General features: G+C 52.4%; 1 protein-coding gene across 1 annotated transcript in view; it reads right to left on the minus strand.

Moving 5' to 3' along the window:
* The window catches only part of LOC104667724, a 152532-nt gene that overhangs the window by 44015 nt on the left and 91896 nt on the right, over positions 1-16621 (minus strand). The window contains exons 38-44 of the mRNA XM_030925148.1: positions 12955-13148; positions 8896-9204; positions 7886-8121; positions 7642-7803; positions 6959-7036; positions 3437-3644; positions 272-438 (exon numbers count right to left, since the gene is read on the minus strand). Coding sequence (XP_030781008.1) covers positions 272-438; positions 3437-3644; positions 6959-7036; positions 7642-7803; positions 7886-8121; positions 8896-9204; positions 12955-13148 — 1354 coding nt within the window. The remainder of the gene's footprint in view (positions 1-271; positions 439-3436; positions 3645-6958; positions 7037-7641; positions 7804-7885; positions 8122-8895; positions 9205-12954; positions 13149-16621) is intronic.

Here is a 16621-nt window from a genome sequence, read left to right on the forward strand (position 1 = left end):
CCCAATACTGCAGGGCAGAAGGACGCAGGCCAGGAGTCAGATGAGGCCCCGAGCACCCACCCACGCCAGCCCTGTGATTCGGAACGCAGAGACTGCTCAGCAGACCTGGTTATAGCGATTATGAATGAAGCCTTTGTAAACTGTAAAGTACTGGGGAAACCCAAGGCCTGGCCCTCCCCACCCACCCTACACACAGCGAGTCCTCTGCACACCAGGAATCGGACAGAGGGGACAGAATGTGGAGGGAGGTCCTGTCCCATCCACTCCTTACCTGGTTGGTGAAGGGCAGGCCCAGCCTCTGGAGAGCAGGCACTGCATGGCTGGCATTGGCCACCAACTGCAGTGGGCCATACTGTGGCCAAGCCACCAGGGCTGCCAGGTCCACGCTGAGTCCACTGTCCCCTCCACAGAGGGCTACCCTGGCCTGGGTCTGGGTCTCTAGAGGCAGAGAATAGCATGGGCTACTGAAGACAGGTTCACCTCCCTTCCCAGTCCAGAAGCACACCAGACTAGGAGAGGCCATGCCCTGTGGCCCTCAAACACAACACCACCAGGAAAGGGCAAGGCGGCCACAGTGTGGGGGCTGGGTGGGGTCAACCACTTTGAGCCTCCTTGACATCACCTATCATAATTTGTCCCTGAGGATCTAGGCCTGGGTGGCTCCTTCTCTCACTGAAGTTGAAGTTGCTGAAATAACACCTCCTCCAAGAAGCCTCCCCTGACTGCCCATTTGAAGTCCCTCCCAATCCTTTGCTGCCAGGCATCCTCCATCCCATCTCCCTGGAGTGTGGTTCCCAGCACAACCTGAAATGACCTCTCTCACTTACTTATTGGGTCCCTGCTCCCCATACTCTCACCCCACCAGAAGTCAGTCCCTGGGGGCGGGGTTTCTCTTAGGACAGCTCCTGACACACAGCGGGGGTGCCGTGAGTGCTTTCTGAATGATTCCTGAGGATTATCCAACTAGCCTGCAGAGGAATCAGCATGAGGTCTGCTCTCCACAAATGGCCACTGCGGCCACTGATTTCCACCTGCAGCCACCCGGCCCTGGCTGGAGGGTCCCGTCCCTCCCATCACCCCCTGCAGAACGGGAGATTCTGGCTCACAATTAGCAATTTCTTCTTTAACTTAAATTCCCTTTGCTACACAGAGAAACCCATTGGGTCCGGGAGCCCCAGAACAAACAGATGGTGCCTACTCTATGTCAAGATGCCAGGTTCCCGTGGTGTGCAGCTCACGGCTTGGGCTCAGGCCCAAGTGACACTCAGCCAGGCTCCAGCGCCTCCCATCTGGCCAGCAGGGTGGATGAGCTCCACAGTTCTGAGCCTCAACTTCCTTATCTATGAGGTGGGCGCAGCCCGCCCGTCCGCCTCAGAGGACAGCGTCCAGAGTGAATGGCGTAACATACGAGAGAGGACCACTTATGGGACATGCAGAAGGCCTCAGGAAAGGCTTCCTTCCTTCCTCGTTCAACATTCAACCATATGTACCACTATGTGCAGGGCATGAGGAGAAGGGACACAATCCCCACACTGTGGACAGCAGTGGGAGAAGGGAGAGGTCACTCCTGGCTGGGGGCGGCCATAGCAGGCATCCTGGGTCGGGAACTAGAGCGGCGTGGAGGTGGTCATCCAGGATGACCTCCCCTCACTCGGCTATCATGTCCCTAACAAACCGTGAGGTCATCTCAGACTGGGGACAGTTTTCCCATGTGATCCTGTCCTCTGTTTACCCCTCAGCAGGCTGAGGGCCAAAAATAAAGTGTTTTTTGTTTGTTTGTTTTTTTGACACAAAGTTTCACTCTGTGGCCCAGGCTGGATTGCAGTGGCGTGATCTCAGCTCACTGCAACCTCCGCCTCCCAGGTTCAAGTGATTCTTGTGCCTCAGCCTCCTGAATAGCTGGGACTACAGGCATGCACCACCATGCCCAACTAATTTTTTTTTTTTTGTAGAGACAGGGTTTCACCCTGTTGGCCAGGCGAGTCTTGAAATCCTGACCTCAAATGATCCACCCACCTTGGCCTCCCAAAGTGCTAGGAGTCTAGGTGTGAGCTATTGCACCCGACCCCCAAAATAAAAAAGTTTGAGGCCAACAGAAGATGCCTTAGGGGACTGGGGAGTCCCAGGGGTCCTGAATGGTTAAGAGTCACGTCTCCATAATCTATATGGGGGTCAGAGGGTGTCTCTGGGTTCAATCTTCGCTCTGTCATTATCAGCTGTGTGACCTGGGCCAGGTGACTCAACCTCTCTGAGCCTCCATTCCTCATCTGCAGAATGGGAATGACATTCCTAACCCTACCTCACAGGCTCGTTCACACACTCATTCAATACCTACTATGTACGCTGCAACAAAACAGACAGAAGTCATCCCCGCCCTCACAGAGCACACATTCTGGTGATTCTAGCGTACAAAGAATGAGAAACAAAGGCAATTGTATGCTACACGTATGTCAAATGACAGAGCTGGGGAGAGGGATGGGAGGAGATGGGGAGGTAGAAAAGAGAGGCCTCCCTGAGATGCCACTGGAAAAATACCTAAGGGAGGTGAGGAAGCCAGGCAGGCGTGTGGGAGAGAAGCATTCCAGGCAGCAGGATCAGCCTGTGACAAGGTGCTGGGGCCACAGCAAGCCTGGCGTGTTGAAGAACAGCGAGGAGTGGAATAAGTAGGGCTGGGGGCTGGGAAATGAAGACATAGAGGGGAAGGGTGTGGATTCTGATGGCTCACAGGCCCCTCTAAGAGCTTTGACTTTCCCCCTGTGTGATTGGGACGGCTGTACTGTATTGAGCTCTCGACGTGTGTACACAGCTTGCCTGGCGTGTATGCAGTAAGTGCTCATCCAGTGCTGGCTCCTCTTGTTGCTTTTATCTTCCTGCCATAATGGGTTGAACCGTGTCCCCACAAAAGACATATTGAAGTCCCACCTCCCTCACCCTGTCCTGTGATTATGACTTTATTTAAAAACAAGGTCTTTACAGATGTAAGTAAAAATAAGGTCATATCCAAATCTGAAGAGCCCTCAATCCACTGTGGATTGTTTTTGCTTTTATTTTGAGACAGGGTCTCATTCTGTCACCCAGGCTGGAGTGCAGTGTTGCAATCATAGCTCACTGCACCCTCAACCTTCTGGCTCAAGCAGTCCCCTTCCTCAACCTCCCGAGTAGCTGGGACCACACACAGGTGCCACACCTAGCTAAGATTTCTATGTTTTAAGCCATCTGGTGTCTGGGACTTCGTTGTGGAAGTCCTAGAAAACTAATCCGCCTGTCTTGGGAATTAGGTCATCGATTGGCAAGGCTGTCCTGGTTGTCCTAGAGCCCAGAGCCACACTGGGCTTGATGGGGGTGCCACCTGGGTCCAGGCCTGAGGCTGCTGGGCTGGCCCAGGCATGAAGGAAGCCAGCTCCCCAGTCCCGGGGCTGTGCACTGGGTGCCTTACCATGTATCTGCAGCTCAGCACTCAGGCAGGCCTCGCCTGGGAACCCTGCCCACAACAAGGCCTCACTGTTGTGCCAGCTCCGGCCGGAGAGCTCCAGGTGCCCATCACGGTAACAGCAACTCACAGAGTAGTTGAGGAACGTGGGCCCCATCACGACTCGTCCAGAATGCTCGAAGCCGGAGCTGCCATTGTCAATGTCCACAGAGACCTGGAATGACAACGAGGAGACGCTGGACCACCCTGTGCAGAGAGAACCAGCCCGAGTCAAGCTGGCACTGGCTCCCACAAACCCTGGGGTTATCAGTGCCATTCACGTCACTGTGGTGGGAGGAACTCACACCCTCTTGCAGGAGGTTTGATGACCAACGTGGTTACTCCAGCTAATTACGCATGCACCCAGGAGACCATAGAGAAAACCCGGAGAAACCAATCAGGAAGCGGGGCAGGCAGGGGAGAGTAGGCCTGGGGAGGATGGCTGGAGAAAGACTTTGGGAAGACCAAGATGTCCTGGCTGGTACGAAACAGGTTGCAAACCACAGCCTACATCTGTTCTTGTAAACAAAGTCATTGGAACACATCCTTGCCTGTTTGTCAGAGGCATTTGAACCAGAGCAACTCCATCTTGAATAGAGGCTGGGTAAAATAAGGCTGAGACCTACCGGGCTGCATTCCCAGGAGATTAGGCATTCTGTCACAGGACAACATAGGTCAGCACAAGACACAGGTCATAAAGACCTTGCTGATAAAACACGTTGCAATAAAGAAGCCAGCTAAATCCCACCAAATCAAGATGGAGATGAGAGTGACCTCTGGTCATCCTCACTGCTACACTCCCACCAGCGCCATGACAATTTACAGATATCATAGCAATGTCAAGAAGTTACCCTATATGGTCTAAAAAGGGGAGGCATGAATAATCCACCTCTTACTTAGCATATCATCAAGAAATAACCATAAAAATGGGCAACCAGCAGCCCTGAATCGTTTCTTGCCCAAGATCCAAGAACCCTCCCTTGGGGTCTGGATTGAGACTCCATTCCGGTAACATGTTTACTTCCTATTCCCGTGACTGCTTTCACAACACAACAGCAGCAGAATGGAGGTGCTGCGGCAGAGTCTGCAGGGCCACAGAGCCTAAGACGTTGACCATCTGGCCCTTGATGGAAAAAGTTTCTTTTTTTTTTTGAGAAGGAGTCTCGCTCTGTCATCCAGGCTGGAGTGCAGTGGCCAGATCTCAGCTCACTGCAAACTCCGCCTACCGGGTTTATGCCATTCTCCTGCCTCAGCCTCCCGAGTAGCTGGGACTACAGGCGCCCGCCACCTTGCCTGGCTAGTTTTTTGTATTTTTTTAGTAAAGACGGGGTTTCACCGTGTTAGCCAGGATGGTCTCGATCTCCTGACCTTGTGATCCGCCCGCCTCGGCCTCCCAACTTTGGGATTACAGGCTTGAGCCACCGCGCCCGGCGATGGAAAAAGTTTCTAAAGCTTTGCTGCGAAATGTAATTCCCTCCCATGCCTCCCACAACTGTCTCGGTAAAACCTTCAGTGAGGCTGGGCGTGGTGGTTCACGCCTGTAATCTCAGCACCTTGGGAGGCCAAGGCCGGCGGATAGACTGTCCTGGCCAACATGGCAAAACCCTGTCTCTACTAAAAATACAAAAATTAGCCAGGTGTGGTAGCAGTTGTCTATAATCCCAGTTACTCAGGAGGCTGAGGTGGGAGACTCTCTTGAACCCAGTGGGGGGAGGTTGCAGTGGGCTGAGATCACGTTACTGCACTCCAACCTGGGTGAAAGAGCGAAACTCCATCTCAAAAAACAAAACCTTCAGTGAAATCTCCACCACCTCCTTCCACCATTATCGAAGGAGCTACCGATGCATGAAGGAACAGGGATGAATGAGGTATGTGGAGAGGATACCTTGGGCCCCTATGACCCAAAGAATGAGCTGCGGCCCAGCCGTGACTGCATTACCTGGGGTGAGAAATGCAGGGTCTCAGGCCCCACCCCAGACCTGCTGAATCAAGGGAAGGGGGGACGGGAGGGGGATGGGGAGGGGAGGGGGGTGGGACAGGGGAGAAGGGAGGAGAAGGAAAGGGAAGGGGAAGGGGAGGGGGAGGGGAGAGGGGACGGGGAGAGGGGAAGGGGGGAGGGGAGAGGGGAAAAGGGAGGGGGGAGGGGAGGGGGAGGGGGGAGAGGGGAGAGGGGAGGGGAGAGGAGGGAGGGGGAGAGGAGGGGGAGGGGAGCGGGAAGGATGGGGGAAGGGGAGCGGGAAGGATGGGGGAAGGGGAGGGGAGGGATGGGGGAAGGGAAGGGGGAGGGATGGGGGAAGGGGAGGGGAGGGAGGGGGGAAGGGGAGGGGGAGGGAGAGGGGGAAGGGGAGGGGGAGGGACGGGGGAAGAGGAGGGGGAGGGATGGGGGAAGGGGAGGGGGAGGGACGGGGGAAGGGGAGGAGGAGGGGGCGGGGGGAGGGGAAGGGGAGGAGGAGGGGGCGGGAGGAGGGGAAGGGGAGGAGGAGGGGGCGGGGGGAGGGGAAGGGGAGGGAGAAGAGGAGGGGAAGGGGGGAGGGAAGAGAGGGGGAGGGGGAGAAGGAGGGGGGAAGAGAGGGGGAGGGGGAGAAGGAGGGGGGAAGAGGAGGGGGGAGGGGGAGAAGGAGGGGGGAAGGGCAGGAGGAGGGGAAGAGGGGGGAGGGGCAGTGGGAGGAATGGGGGAGGAATGGGGCAGGGGGAGGAATGGGGGAGGTGGAGGAAAGGGGGAGGGGAGGAATGGGGGAGGGGAGGAATGGGGGAGGGGAGGAATGGGGGAGGGGAGGGGAGGGGAAGGAAAGAAACAGCAGCAACAGCGGCAGCAGCTGTGGTCACTGCCTGAGCATGTAGCAGGTGGCGAGGCTGCGCATCATTTTATGTCACCGGTTTTATGAGGCAGGAACTGCTACTTCATGGGTCAACAATGTTGGCTGAGCACCTACTGCATGCACACCCTGTCTTAAACCTGGGGATACTACCAAGCACGAAACAGAAATGCCTCAGCCCATGACGCTTAGGTGGCAGTGGTGGGAGGTGGACAGGACAAGGAGAAAGGCCTTGTGCTTCCTGCCTGCTCCCTCGGCAGAGAGAACTTGAAGCTACCTGAGCTGAGCCGCAAGCCAGCCCTGAGCTCCACGGTCCACTTGTCTCATGATGCTAGGGCATGCCCACCACCAGCCCAGCTGCCCGCCAACCCAGCTGCCCATAACAGAGGTGGGCTTGCAACCCTTGGGGCCTGGTTGACATCTACCTGTGTTTGCAGATGGGACCACGCAAAGACCCTCAGGTTGAGCTGCTGCCCCTGGGAACTGGGAGTCCAGGTGCATGTCACTAGGGTTGTGGGGGTTCTTTAAGGAGGCGGACCATGTGAGTATCTCCTGGCAGTGACCTCAGCCCCGGGCCACACCACAGGCAGCCCCTGTGATCAGGCTGTGCCAGTCCCGCTGAAGGGGCCCAGTATGTACCTCAACCATCCTGCCCAGGACAGAGACCCCATACCTCGAGAGGCTGCCCAGCGATGTCTCCTTGGCACCATCCTAACAGTTGGGTGGGCGAGGCGTCTCCACTGCAGTTAACCTACAGAGACCAGTGGGTGGGAAGGGGCTGACTTCTTCCCCAACTCCAGAGTGAACTGTCGTGGGTGCCAAGATCCTTCTTGACCCTACCCTTTGGGGAAGCCCCCGAGGGCAAATAACCCGAAACAGAGGTTTGCACAGAGACTTGAGGGCGAAGCCACAGCCTCATCATCAGATGAAGGTAAGCAGAGCTCCCCCCATGCAGGGCCTCTGCGCCAGGCACGGTGCTCACTGAACCTCAGAGTAACCATGGAAGGAGGTGGCACATGAGGAAACTGAGTCACACGAGTCAGGGAAAGAGGAAGCACCTTGCATGTGGTCACACAGTCAGCGATGGTGCAGCCTCGCTTCAGGCCAGGAGCCCTGGTCACTCACATTCCCTCTCCCACCATGGACGGTTTAGCCACCCTCAGGGACGGGCTCCGAGGTGGTTTCCTGCTTTTCGTTTATGAGAACAATGAAGAAGACAGCTGCAGGGGTGGGGCTTCTCCAGGGTAGGAGCCCCAGGGAGGAACTGAGGGACCAGGGCCTCCACCGTCTTCATTCTACCAGGCAGGGCCTGGTGCAGGCTGAAGCCTGGCCCACATGGGCACCCGACCCACTCACCTCCAGCTGGGAGGGCAGGGTGCCCTGCAGCCCCGAGAGGCCGTGGTGCAGCCCCAGCACCAGCCCCTGGCGGCCGTCCTCTGCCTTCCTCTCCAGGGCTGCGTGGAGCTGCTCACCATCCAAGTTTACCGTCAGCCTGGCCGCCAGACTGCGTCCCGCACTCTGGGCAGAAGCAAAGCTGTTGGGTGTCCCTGGGACCCAGTGTCCCCTGGGAGGGCCCGGCTGCAGCCCCCTCCTCACTCACCTGGAAGTGCCCGTGGCCGTCTATGGAGAAGGGGAGGCCCCAGTGCTTCAGGCTGGGCATGGTGTGGGTGTGGCGGAGGCTGGCGTGGAGCTGGCGGCCCGGGGACTCGGGGGTTAGGTCCTCCAGGCCAAGGGCAGCGTCTAGCTGACCCCCTGCATTCCGCAGTGCCAGGCGTGCTGAGCAGTTGGAAGCCACGTGGGTGAGAGACAGGAGCATCCCCGCCTCAGAGGGGAGTCCTGGAGGAAGACGCCAGCGGACAGGAGTGGGCAGAGCCCCAGAGGCCACTGAGACCAGTCCACCACATTTAGAAAGGATGGGAACATGACAGGGTCCTGGGCAGCACACCTGCTCCCTAGAGGATCCCCTGAGCCCCACGGCTCCAGGTCCTACTGCCCCCAATACACCAGGTTAAACCATCTGAAACTGTCCACATGTCACAGAAATGGCGATTTCATCTGGTCCAACCTCACAGCACAATTGCCACATGCAGCTGGTGATAAGACCCATGTCCCCTGTAAGATTTCTAGGTTCCTGAGGAAAGGACCCAAATCTCAGAGGGAAACAGGGGTCTCATCCCGTGTCCTCCCCTTGCTGCTGTACCTGGGAGCCCCTCCAGGCCGGGAGGGAACATCTGGGAAGCTCGAGCAGGGGCTGCTGGGATTATTTCATACTGCGGTCCCAGGGGCCATCCTTTGGGTCCTGGCTAGGCCAGGTATCCACAGCTGCATGAGCTGTCCCAGGGAATGGGGGGTGGGAGGCCTGGAGGGGGCTGGTGACAGGGGCTGTCACTATCTGATTTGAATCATGTCAATATGGTAACAACTCGTGCCCTGAACCCCAATCATGGCCCAGGGAGGGAGATGCAGGAGTGCCAGGGAAGCCAGCATGGGAAAGAAATGAAGGTGGAATGTGAATTTGGGGGTTGGAGGCTCATTTATCCCCCCTCCCTTGGCTCCAGGACTTAGGAGTCTTAGAGGAAAAAGCTGTTCTGCCTGGACCACTCGTCCTACCTGCATCTCTCAGCGTGCTGATATTGTGTGTCAGGGCAACCGCAAGCTGGCCGTGCCCGGGGCCCCAGGAGCAGGCGCCACCCAGAGCCAGGCTGGCCGCATGGGCCCGGATGCTGGCCTGGGCCCTCAGGTTCCCCGTCTGGGCCTGCAGCCGGCCCTTCAGCTGGAGCTCTCCAGGCAAGGCCTGGCTGCTGTTCTGGGCAAGGACACAGGTCACACTGCGCACGCTGGTGCCATTCCCCGCCTTCTCATGCTTGTCCCGCAGGAGGAAGCCCAGCACAGCTGAGTCAGCAGTGACCCTGAGGGTGCCTGCAGAGGATGGGGGAGAAGAACAGAGAAGGGGCGGCTCAGGGAAACGAGCCGCTTTGGAGACGAGGGAAAATAATTTGGGGGCAGGAAGTCACTAGATTCCCGATCTAACTCTTGTAACTCATGTCAGATGGATTTCATTTGTGAAATCCATCAGAGCACACTAGCTCCCTCCCAGGATACTCTGAAAATCAAGTGAGCTAATTCGCAAAATAATTCAGAAAATCTGAATAGCTCTCTATTTATATAGGGCTATACATTTATATAGCTCTATACGTTTTTCAAAAAACGCTCCAGACGTCTTTGCTGGTAGAGGCGATCAGACGTTTAGGGAACATCGCCACCAATCTCATACAAACTCCTTCAGAAAAGAGAAGAGAATATCCGACTTGGTTTATGAAAGTAGCATAAACCTCATCCCAAACCTGACAAGAGCTTTGTGAAAAAAGGAAACTTACAGCCCAATAGTGCTATGAACACAGGTACCAACTTCCTTTTTTTTTTTTTTTTTTTGAGACGGAGTCTTGCTCTGTCACCCAGGCTGCAGTCCAGTGGTGCGATCTCGGCTTACTGCAAGCTCCGCCTCCCAGGTTCACACCATTCTCCTGCCTCAGCCTCCCGAGTAGCTGGGACTACAGGCACCCGCCACCACACCCGGCTAATTTTTTTGCATTTTTAGTAGAGATGGGGTTTCACTGTGGTAGCCAGGATGGTCTCGATCTCCTGACCTCGTGATCCGCCCACCTTGGCCTCTCAAAGTGCTGGGATTACAGGCGTGAGCCACCATGCCTGGCCGACACCAACTTTCTTAACGAAGTATTAGGAAACCAAATTCAATTACGTATAGAAGGAAAGAAAAATACGTATGAAAAAATGCAGGGAATCCCACTAAAGCAAGGTCGGTTTCACACTGAAGACCAATTTAATTCACTCTATTAACAAAATTAAGGTGGAAAACCGTATGAATATGTACTAGATTCAGAAAAGGCATTTGATTACATTCAACACCCATTCTTAAGAATAAAAACTGGCCAGGCGTGGTGGCTCATGCCTGTAATCCCAGCACTGTGGGAGCCTGAGGCAGACAGATCACTTGAGGTCAGGAGTTCAAGAGCAGCCTGGCCAACAAGGTGAAACCCTGTCTCTACTAAGAATATAAAAATTAGCCAGGTGTGGTGGCGTATGCCTGTAATCCCAGCTACTCAGGAGGCTAAAGCATGAGAAACGCTTGAAACTGGGAGGCGGAGGTTGCAGGCTGCAGTGAACAGAGATTGCACCACTGCACTCCAGCCTGGGAGACAGAGCAAGACTCTGTCTCTAAAAAACAAACAAATAAAACTCTGCAAAACTAATACCAAATGTTAAAATTATTTGTGGAAATTCTGAACGTTTTCTTTGTAAGATTGAGAACAGGTAAGGATTTTTGCTCTTAGCATTTTTATTCAATATTATACTGTATTTCTTTGCCAAGGCAATAAGAAAAAAAAATCTAAATGGCATAAAAAATATCAGGCCAGGCTGGGCACAGTGGCTCACGCCTGTAATCCCAGCACTTTGGGAGGTTGAGGTAGGAGGAATTGTCTAAGCTCAGGCATTCCAGACCAGCCTGGGCAACAAAGGGAGACCCTGCCTCTAAAAAAAAAATTATCTGAGCATGGTGCCATGTACCTGTAGTCCCAGCTACTTGGGAGGCTAAGGCAGGAGGATTGCTTGAGCCCAGAAGTTTGAGGCTACTGTGAGCCATTATCATCCCACTGCATTTCCGTCTGGGCGACAGAACAAGACCTCATCTCAAAAAAAAAAAAAAAAAAAAAAAAAAAAAATCAAAATGGAAGAAAATATTCTATTCCAGAATATATAAAGAGTATCTACAACTCAGTGAAAGACAATTTAATAAACGGGCAAAAAATTTAATGTGACCTATCTCAAAGGAAGCTACATGAACAAATAACACACGAGTAAGTGCTCAGCCAGGCGCAGTGGCTCACATCTGTAATCCCAGCACTTTGGGAGACCTAGGCAGGCGGGTCACCTGAGATCAGGGGTCCAAGACCAGCCTGACCAACATAGAGAAACCCTGTCTCTAATAATACAAAAAAAATTAGCCAGACATGGTGGCACATGCCTGTAATCCCAGCTACTCGCGAGGCTGAGGCACGAGAATCTCTTGAACCCAGGAGGCAGAGGTTGAGGTGAGCTGAGATGGCACCATTGCACTCCAGCCTAGGCAACAAGAGTGAAACTCCATCTCAAAAAAAAAAAAAAAAAGTGCTCAACATCATTCATCACCAGGGAAATGCAAATTAAAGCCACAAGGAGAAACCACTAGACACTAAAATGATTATTTTCTTGAGACAGGTTCTCACTGTGTTGCCCAGGCTAGAATGCAGTGGTGTAATCATGGCTCACTGCAGCCTCAACCTCGCAGGCTCAAGCGATCCTCCCACTCCAGCCTCCACGTAGCTGGGACTACAGACATGCACCACCATGTCCTGCTAATTTTTAAAATTTTTGTAGTGACAGAGTCTCCCTCTGTGGCCCAGGCTGGTCTGAAACCCCCAGCCTCAAGCAATCTGCCCTCCTCAGCCTCCCAAAGTGCTGGGATTATAGGTGGAAGCCACTGCTCCCAGCTGAGATAAGCACATTTCATTGTCTGTAAATTTTACATCAGAGGAAGGAAGAGAGGGAGAGACTAAGAGCAGGGAGAATTGTAAGCAAATTTTGAGCTTTAGTTCATGATGTGTATGATAATCCATCTAGTAAGTAAGGTGTTCTGATGTCTACAACTCACTCTGAAAAGCATCGAAAATAACATAGATGGATGTGTTACAGGAAAGAGGTCTGGATCCAGACCCCAAGAGGGGGCTTCTTGGATCTCCTGCAACAAGGAATTCAGGGTGAGTCCATGGTGCAAAGCAAAAGCAGGTTTATTAAAAAAGGATAGGAATAAAGAATGGCTGCTCTATCTGAGGGCTGCTGGTTGCCCATTATTACGGTTATTTCTTGATTATATGCTAAACTAGGGGTGGATTATTCATGCCTCCCCTAAAAAAAAAAAAAAACATTAGCCCAGCGTAATGCTGTGTTCCTGTAGTCCCAGCTACTCGGGAGGCTGAGGCAGCAGAATCTCTTGAACCTGGGAGGTGGAGGTTACAGTGAGCTGAGATCGCTCCATGGCACTCCAGCCTGGAGGACAAGAGCAAAACTCCATCTCAAAAAAGAAAAAAAAAAAAAGAATTACGTCTGCAACCTGGGAAAACACAATTCAGGAATAAAATAATATGTTAAATATACGTACATATAGAGAAAATATATGACAATGATAAAGGAAATGTAAAATGTTAGGAGCTGGTTAATCTGGACAAAGGGCCTGTGGGATTCTTTGCACTGTTCTTGCAACTTTTCTACAAGTCTGGTGTTATGTCAAAATAAAAGGTATTCCAAAAAATATGCCTGGGAAACCCTGCACGTAACTCTTCCTTCTGGAGATATACAATGTCCATTAGTATGTTAAAGGCTCTGACAAGTCCTGCATAAGGAAACCTATTCAGTTTGTAGTGAGTAGATTTTTGTCAAAATGTGTATTTCTCACAAAGGGGAATCATCCATACCCCTTTATCTAAACCTACGGATATCCCAGTGTGAGATGCTGGAGTTGGAGCATCATTTGACTTGGGTGGAACTGAATCTACCTTGCAGTTCCATAGAAAGTGCTTGCCCCCGCCCCCATGGAGTTCCCCAGGCCCTCACCCTCTTGAAGTGTCTCCTTCTGCTTCAGCCTTCCTGTGAGTGTCAGGAGGCGGGGTATCGCTGCCCAGCCAGCCACCGTGTGCCGGGTTTGGCTCTGTAAGGTCAGGACCCGGCCTCCCCTCCATTCCTCAGATGCCTTGAGGAGCAGCTGTGCTGTGTTCTGGTCCAGCAGTGCCTTGGAAAACAGCCAAATCCTAAGCAGTGAAGTGAGGGGGTTAAGATCATGGGCTTGCAGTCAGGCAAATCTGGGTTCCAATCCCAATGCTGCTACTCACTAACAGGATGACCTGGGAAAAGGGTATAACCTCTCTGAGCATCAGTTTCTCCTTCTGCGAAGTGGGGAATAAAGTGGACAAACTGATACTTAGCTTTTTTTTTTTTTGGGGGAGACAGGGTGACTCTGTCATCTAGGCTGGAGTACAGTAGCGCAATCTCAGCTCACTGCAACCTCCTCCTCCTGGGCTCAAGTGATTCTCCTGTCTCTGCCTCCCGAGTAGCTGGGATTACAGGGACCTGCCACAACAGCTAAGTTTTGTATTTTTAGTAGCGATGGGGTTTCACCACATTGCCCAGGCTGGTCTTGAACTCCTGACCTCAGGTGATCTGCCTGCCTCGGCCTCCCAAAGTGCTGGGATTACAGGCATGAGCCGCTGTGCCTGACCTTGAACTGATATTGATATTGATACTGACAGGTACTCACCCAGGTGTGATACAGTGTGTTTTCACCTGTGGCCAGCTCTTCCCACACAATCTCCTGCAAGGTGACTTTGCCACTCCTGCATTAACATGTGAGACCTATTTCCTCTCCCTCTGAATTAGGGCTGCCCTTGTGACCTGCGTTTTGGTCAATAGAATGTGGCAGAAGTGACACTGTAGATAGAACTTCCAAGGTTGGGCCCTAAGATTTGCAACTTTCACCTTCTCACATGAATGCTCCCTCTTGGAACCCAGCCACCTGGTAAGAAATCGGACCAGCCTGAGACTGCCATGATGTGAGGAAGCCCAAGCAGCCACTTGAAAAGCGGGGGGTCGGGGGGGTTGCACATGGAAGAGCACCGAGGTGCCAGACATGTGAAGGAAGCCTTCCTAGACTTCCCAGTCCACCCCAGTCCTCAGCCCATGCACACATCTGTCTGGGAACTGACTCAGCTGAAGGTTGATGTTAGCCAAGAGTCCCAGAGAATGACCCCTGCCAAAGTCACACAGAGCAGAACTGCCTAAGCCTTGTGTAAGTTCCTGACCCACAGAATCACAAGCAAACAAAATGGTTGTTCTTTAATCTCTATGCTTTGAGGTAGCGTGTTATGCAGCAATATCTAACCAACACACTCTGCCATGCACTCTACACTTTAGACGCATTGTCTGACTCCTTAAAAAAGCCCTGTGAGTTTTGAGAATATTATGATCCCCAATATACAGATGAGGAAACAAGTAGAGAGAGAGAGAGTAATGAGCTCAAAGCTCAAATAGGCAGTTAGCAGTACCTAAAGCATAGTGTTGTTTAGAATTAAATGAACTTTGGAATATAAGGTGCCTGCTCCTGGGTCAAAATGAGTGACTGATAAATGTGAGAAAAGGAACAGCCCCAAGAAGCTTGCTGTTAAACTTGCTGGAAAACTGGGGCAGGGGACGCAGTTCCTATTATCACACAGTGAGCTCCTGTATGACACCATTGGAGAGATTTCCCTTGAGCTTCACCACCAGGAACGAGATGAGCCACGCATTTCATGGTGCACAGCTGTCAACTGTGTGTGTGTGTTCACTTCCTGAGGGCCACCGCAAATACTACTGCTTGTTGGTTTCTCTCTTTGCATTGGCTGCTAGGAAGCTCAGAGCCAAATCATTGGCTGAGCTGTATATAACACAGAGGAACTCATAGCATGAATTTTGTTTACTGATACTACTTTGAGCAGCTTCCCATTTTTCCTATTTTTCTTTTCCCTTCTCCCTAGCTTCCTCATGTATCTTTTTAAAATCTTGAACAAGGGTTGGAAAACTACAGCTTGTGGGCCAAAGCTGGCCCACCACTTCTTTTTATAAATAAAGTTTTATTGGAGCACAATCATGCCCATTATTTATGAACTGTCTATGACACTCTTGTGACGCCATGGCAGGGTTGAGTAGTTGCAACAGAGACCATACGGCCCATAAAGCTGAAAATAGTTACCATCTGGCCTTTTACTGAGAGTTTGCCAACTCCTGACCTAGAACAAGGTACATTTTAATAATTTGCCTCAAATCCTTTTCAGACTGGGGATAAGGATGGACAGTTGGACAGGTGGATGGACAGCTGTGGTGGCAATTCTGAGGACAAGGTTATCTAGGACCATGTCCACAGCCCAGGGGCTCCTTAAATCCATGCCAAACCTGGAACAAACGTGGGACTGCAGAGGACCATGTCCTACAAAAAAGACACTGTTCCTACAAAAAAAAAAAAGTACAAAAATTAGCCAGGTGTGGTGGTGAGCCTGTAGTTCCAGCCACTAGAGAGGCTGAGGGGAATGGTGTCTAAAGTTGGGGGCAGTCTTGCACACTTAACCTGTGGGGGTCTGATGCTACCTCCAGGTATATAGGGTCAGAACTGAGTTAATTTGTAGGACACCCAGTTCGTGTCCACCAGAGAATTGCTTGATAGTGAAAAAGATCCCTGCTCCTGGCCAGAAAATTATCCTGTACTGAGCATTCAGAGGATAGTAGCAGAAAAGAGTTTGTCTTTTCTGATTACACCTGCAGCAGATGGTAGCCAGCTATGGAGCGTGCTCACTGGCCCTCACTTGGAACTCACATGCAGGGCTCAGTTCATCCTTAGGACAACCCTAAAAGCAGGTGGAGAAACTGAGGCACAGAAGGGCAAGTGGTCCCAGAGGCAGCGGTGGCAGAGTCAGACTGGAACCCAAGCGGTCACCCCTGGACCCTAGGCTCCTGAGCACCTCACCATAGTGGACACATCAGTAGGTAAATATATACTCAGACATGAGACCAAACGGAGATGCACATTCCTTGGGATCACTAGTGATTTTTGGTTCATTTCTTTTTACATGACGATGATTATTAATACTATTTTAGAGTCAGGCTCATTTCACTGTCGCCCAGGCTGGACTGCAATGCTGCAGTCATAGCTCACTGCAGCCTCCGACTCCCAAGCTCAAGCAATCTTCTAACCTCAGCCTCCTGAGTAGCTGGGACTACCGGTGCATGCCACCACATCTGGCTATTTTTTAATAAAATTTTTGTACAGATGGGGTCTATGTTGTCCAGGCTGGTCTTGAATTCCTGAGCTCAAGTAATCCTTCCACCTCAGCCTCCTGAGTAGCTGGGACTACAGGTGCACCCCACTATACCAGGCTAATCTTTTTTTTTTTTTTTTTTTTTTTTTTTGAGATGGAGTCTCGCTCTGTCACCCAGGCTACAGTGCAGTGGCGCGATCTCGGCTCACTGCAAGCTCCACTTCCCGGGTTCACGCCATTCTCCTGCCTCAGCCTCCCAAGGAGCTGGGACTACAGGCGCCCGCCACCACGCCCGGCTAAGTTTTTGTATTTTTAGTAGAGACGGGGTTTCACCGTGTTAGCCAGGATGGTCTCGATCTCCTGACCTCGTGATCCACCCGTCTTGGCCTCCGAAAGTACTGGGATTACAGGTGTGAGCCACCGCGCCCGGCCTACCAGGC

Source organism: Rhinopithecus roxellana, chromosome 20, assembly GCF_007565055.1.
Source record: "Rhinopithecus roxellana isolate Shanxi Qingling chromosome 20, ASM756505v1, whole genome shotgun sequence".
In the NCBI taxonomy this organism is placed as follows: Eukaryota; Metazoa; Chordata; class Mammalia; order Primates; family Cercopithecidae; genus Rhinopithecus; species Rhinopithecus roxellana.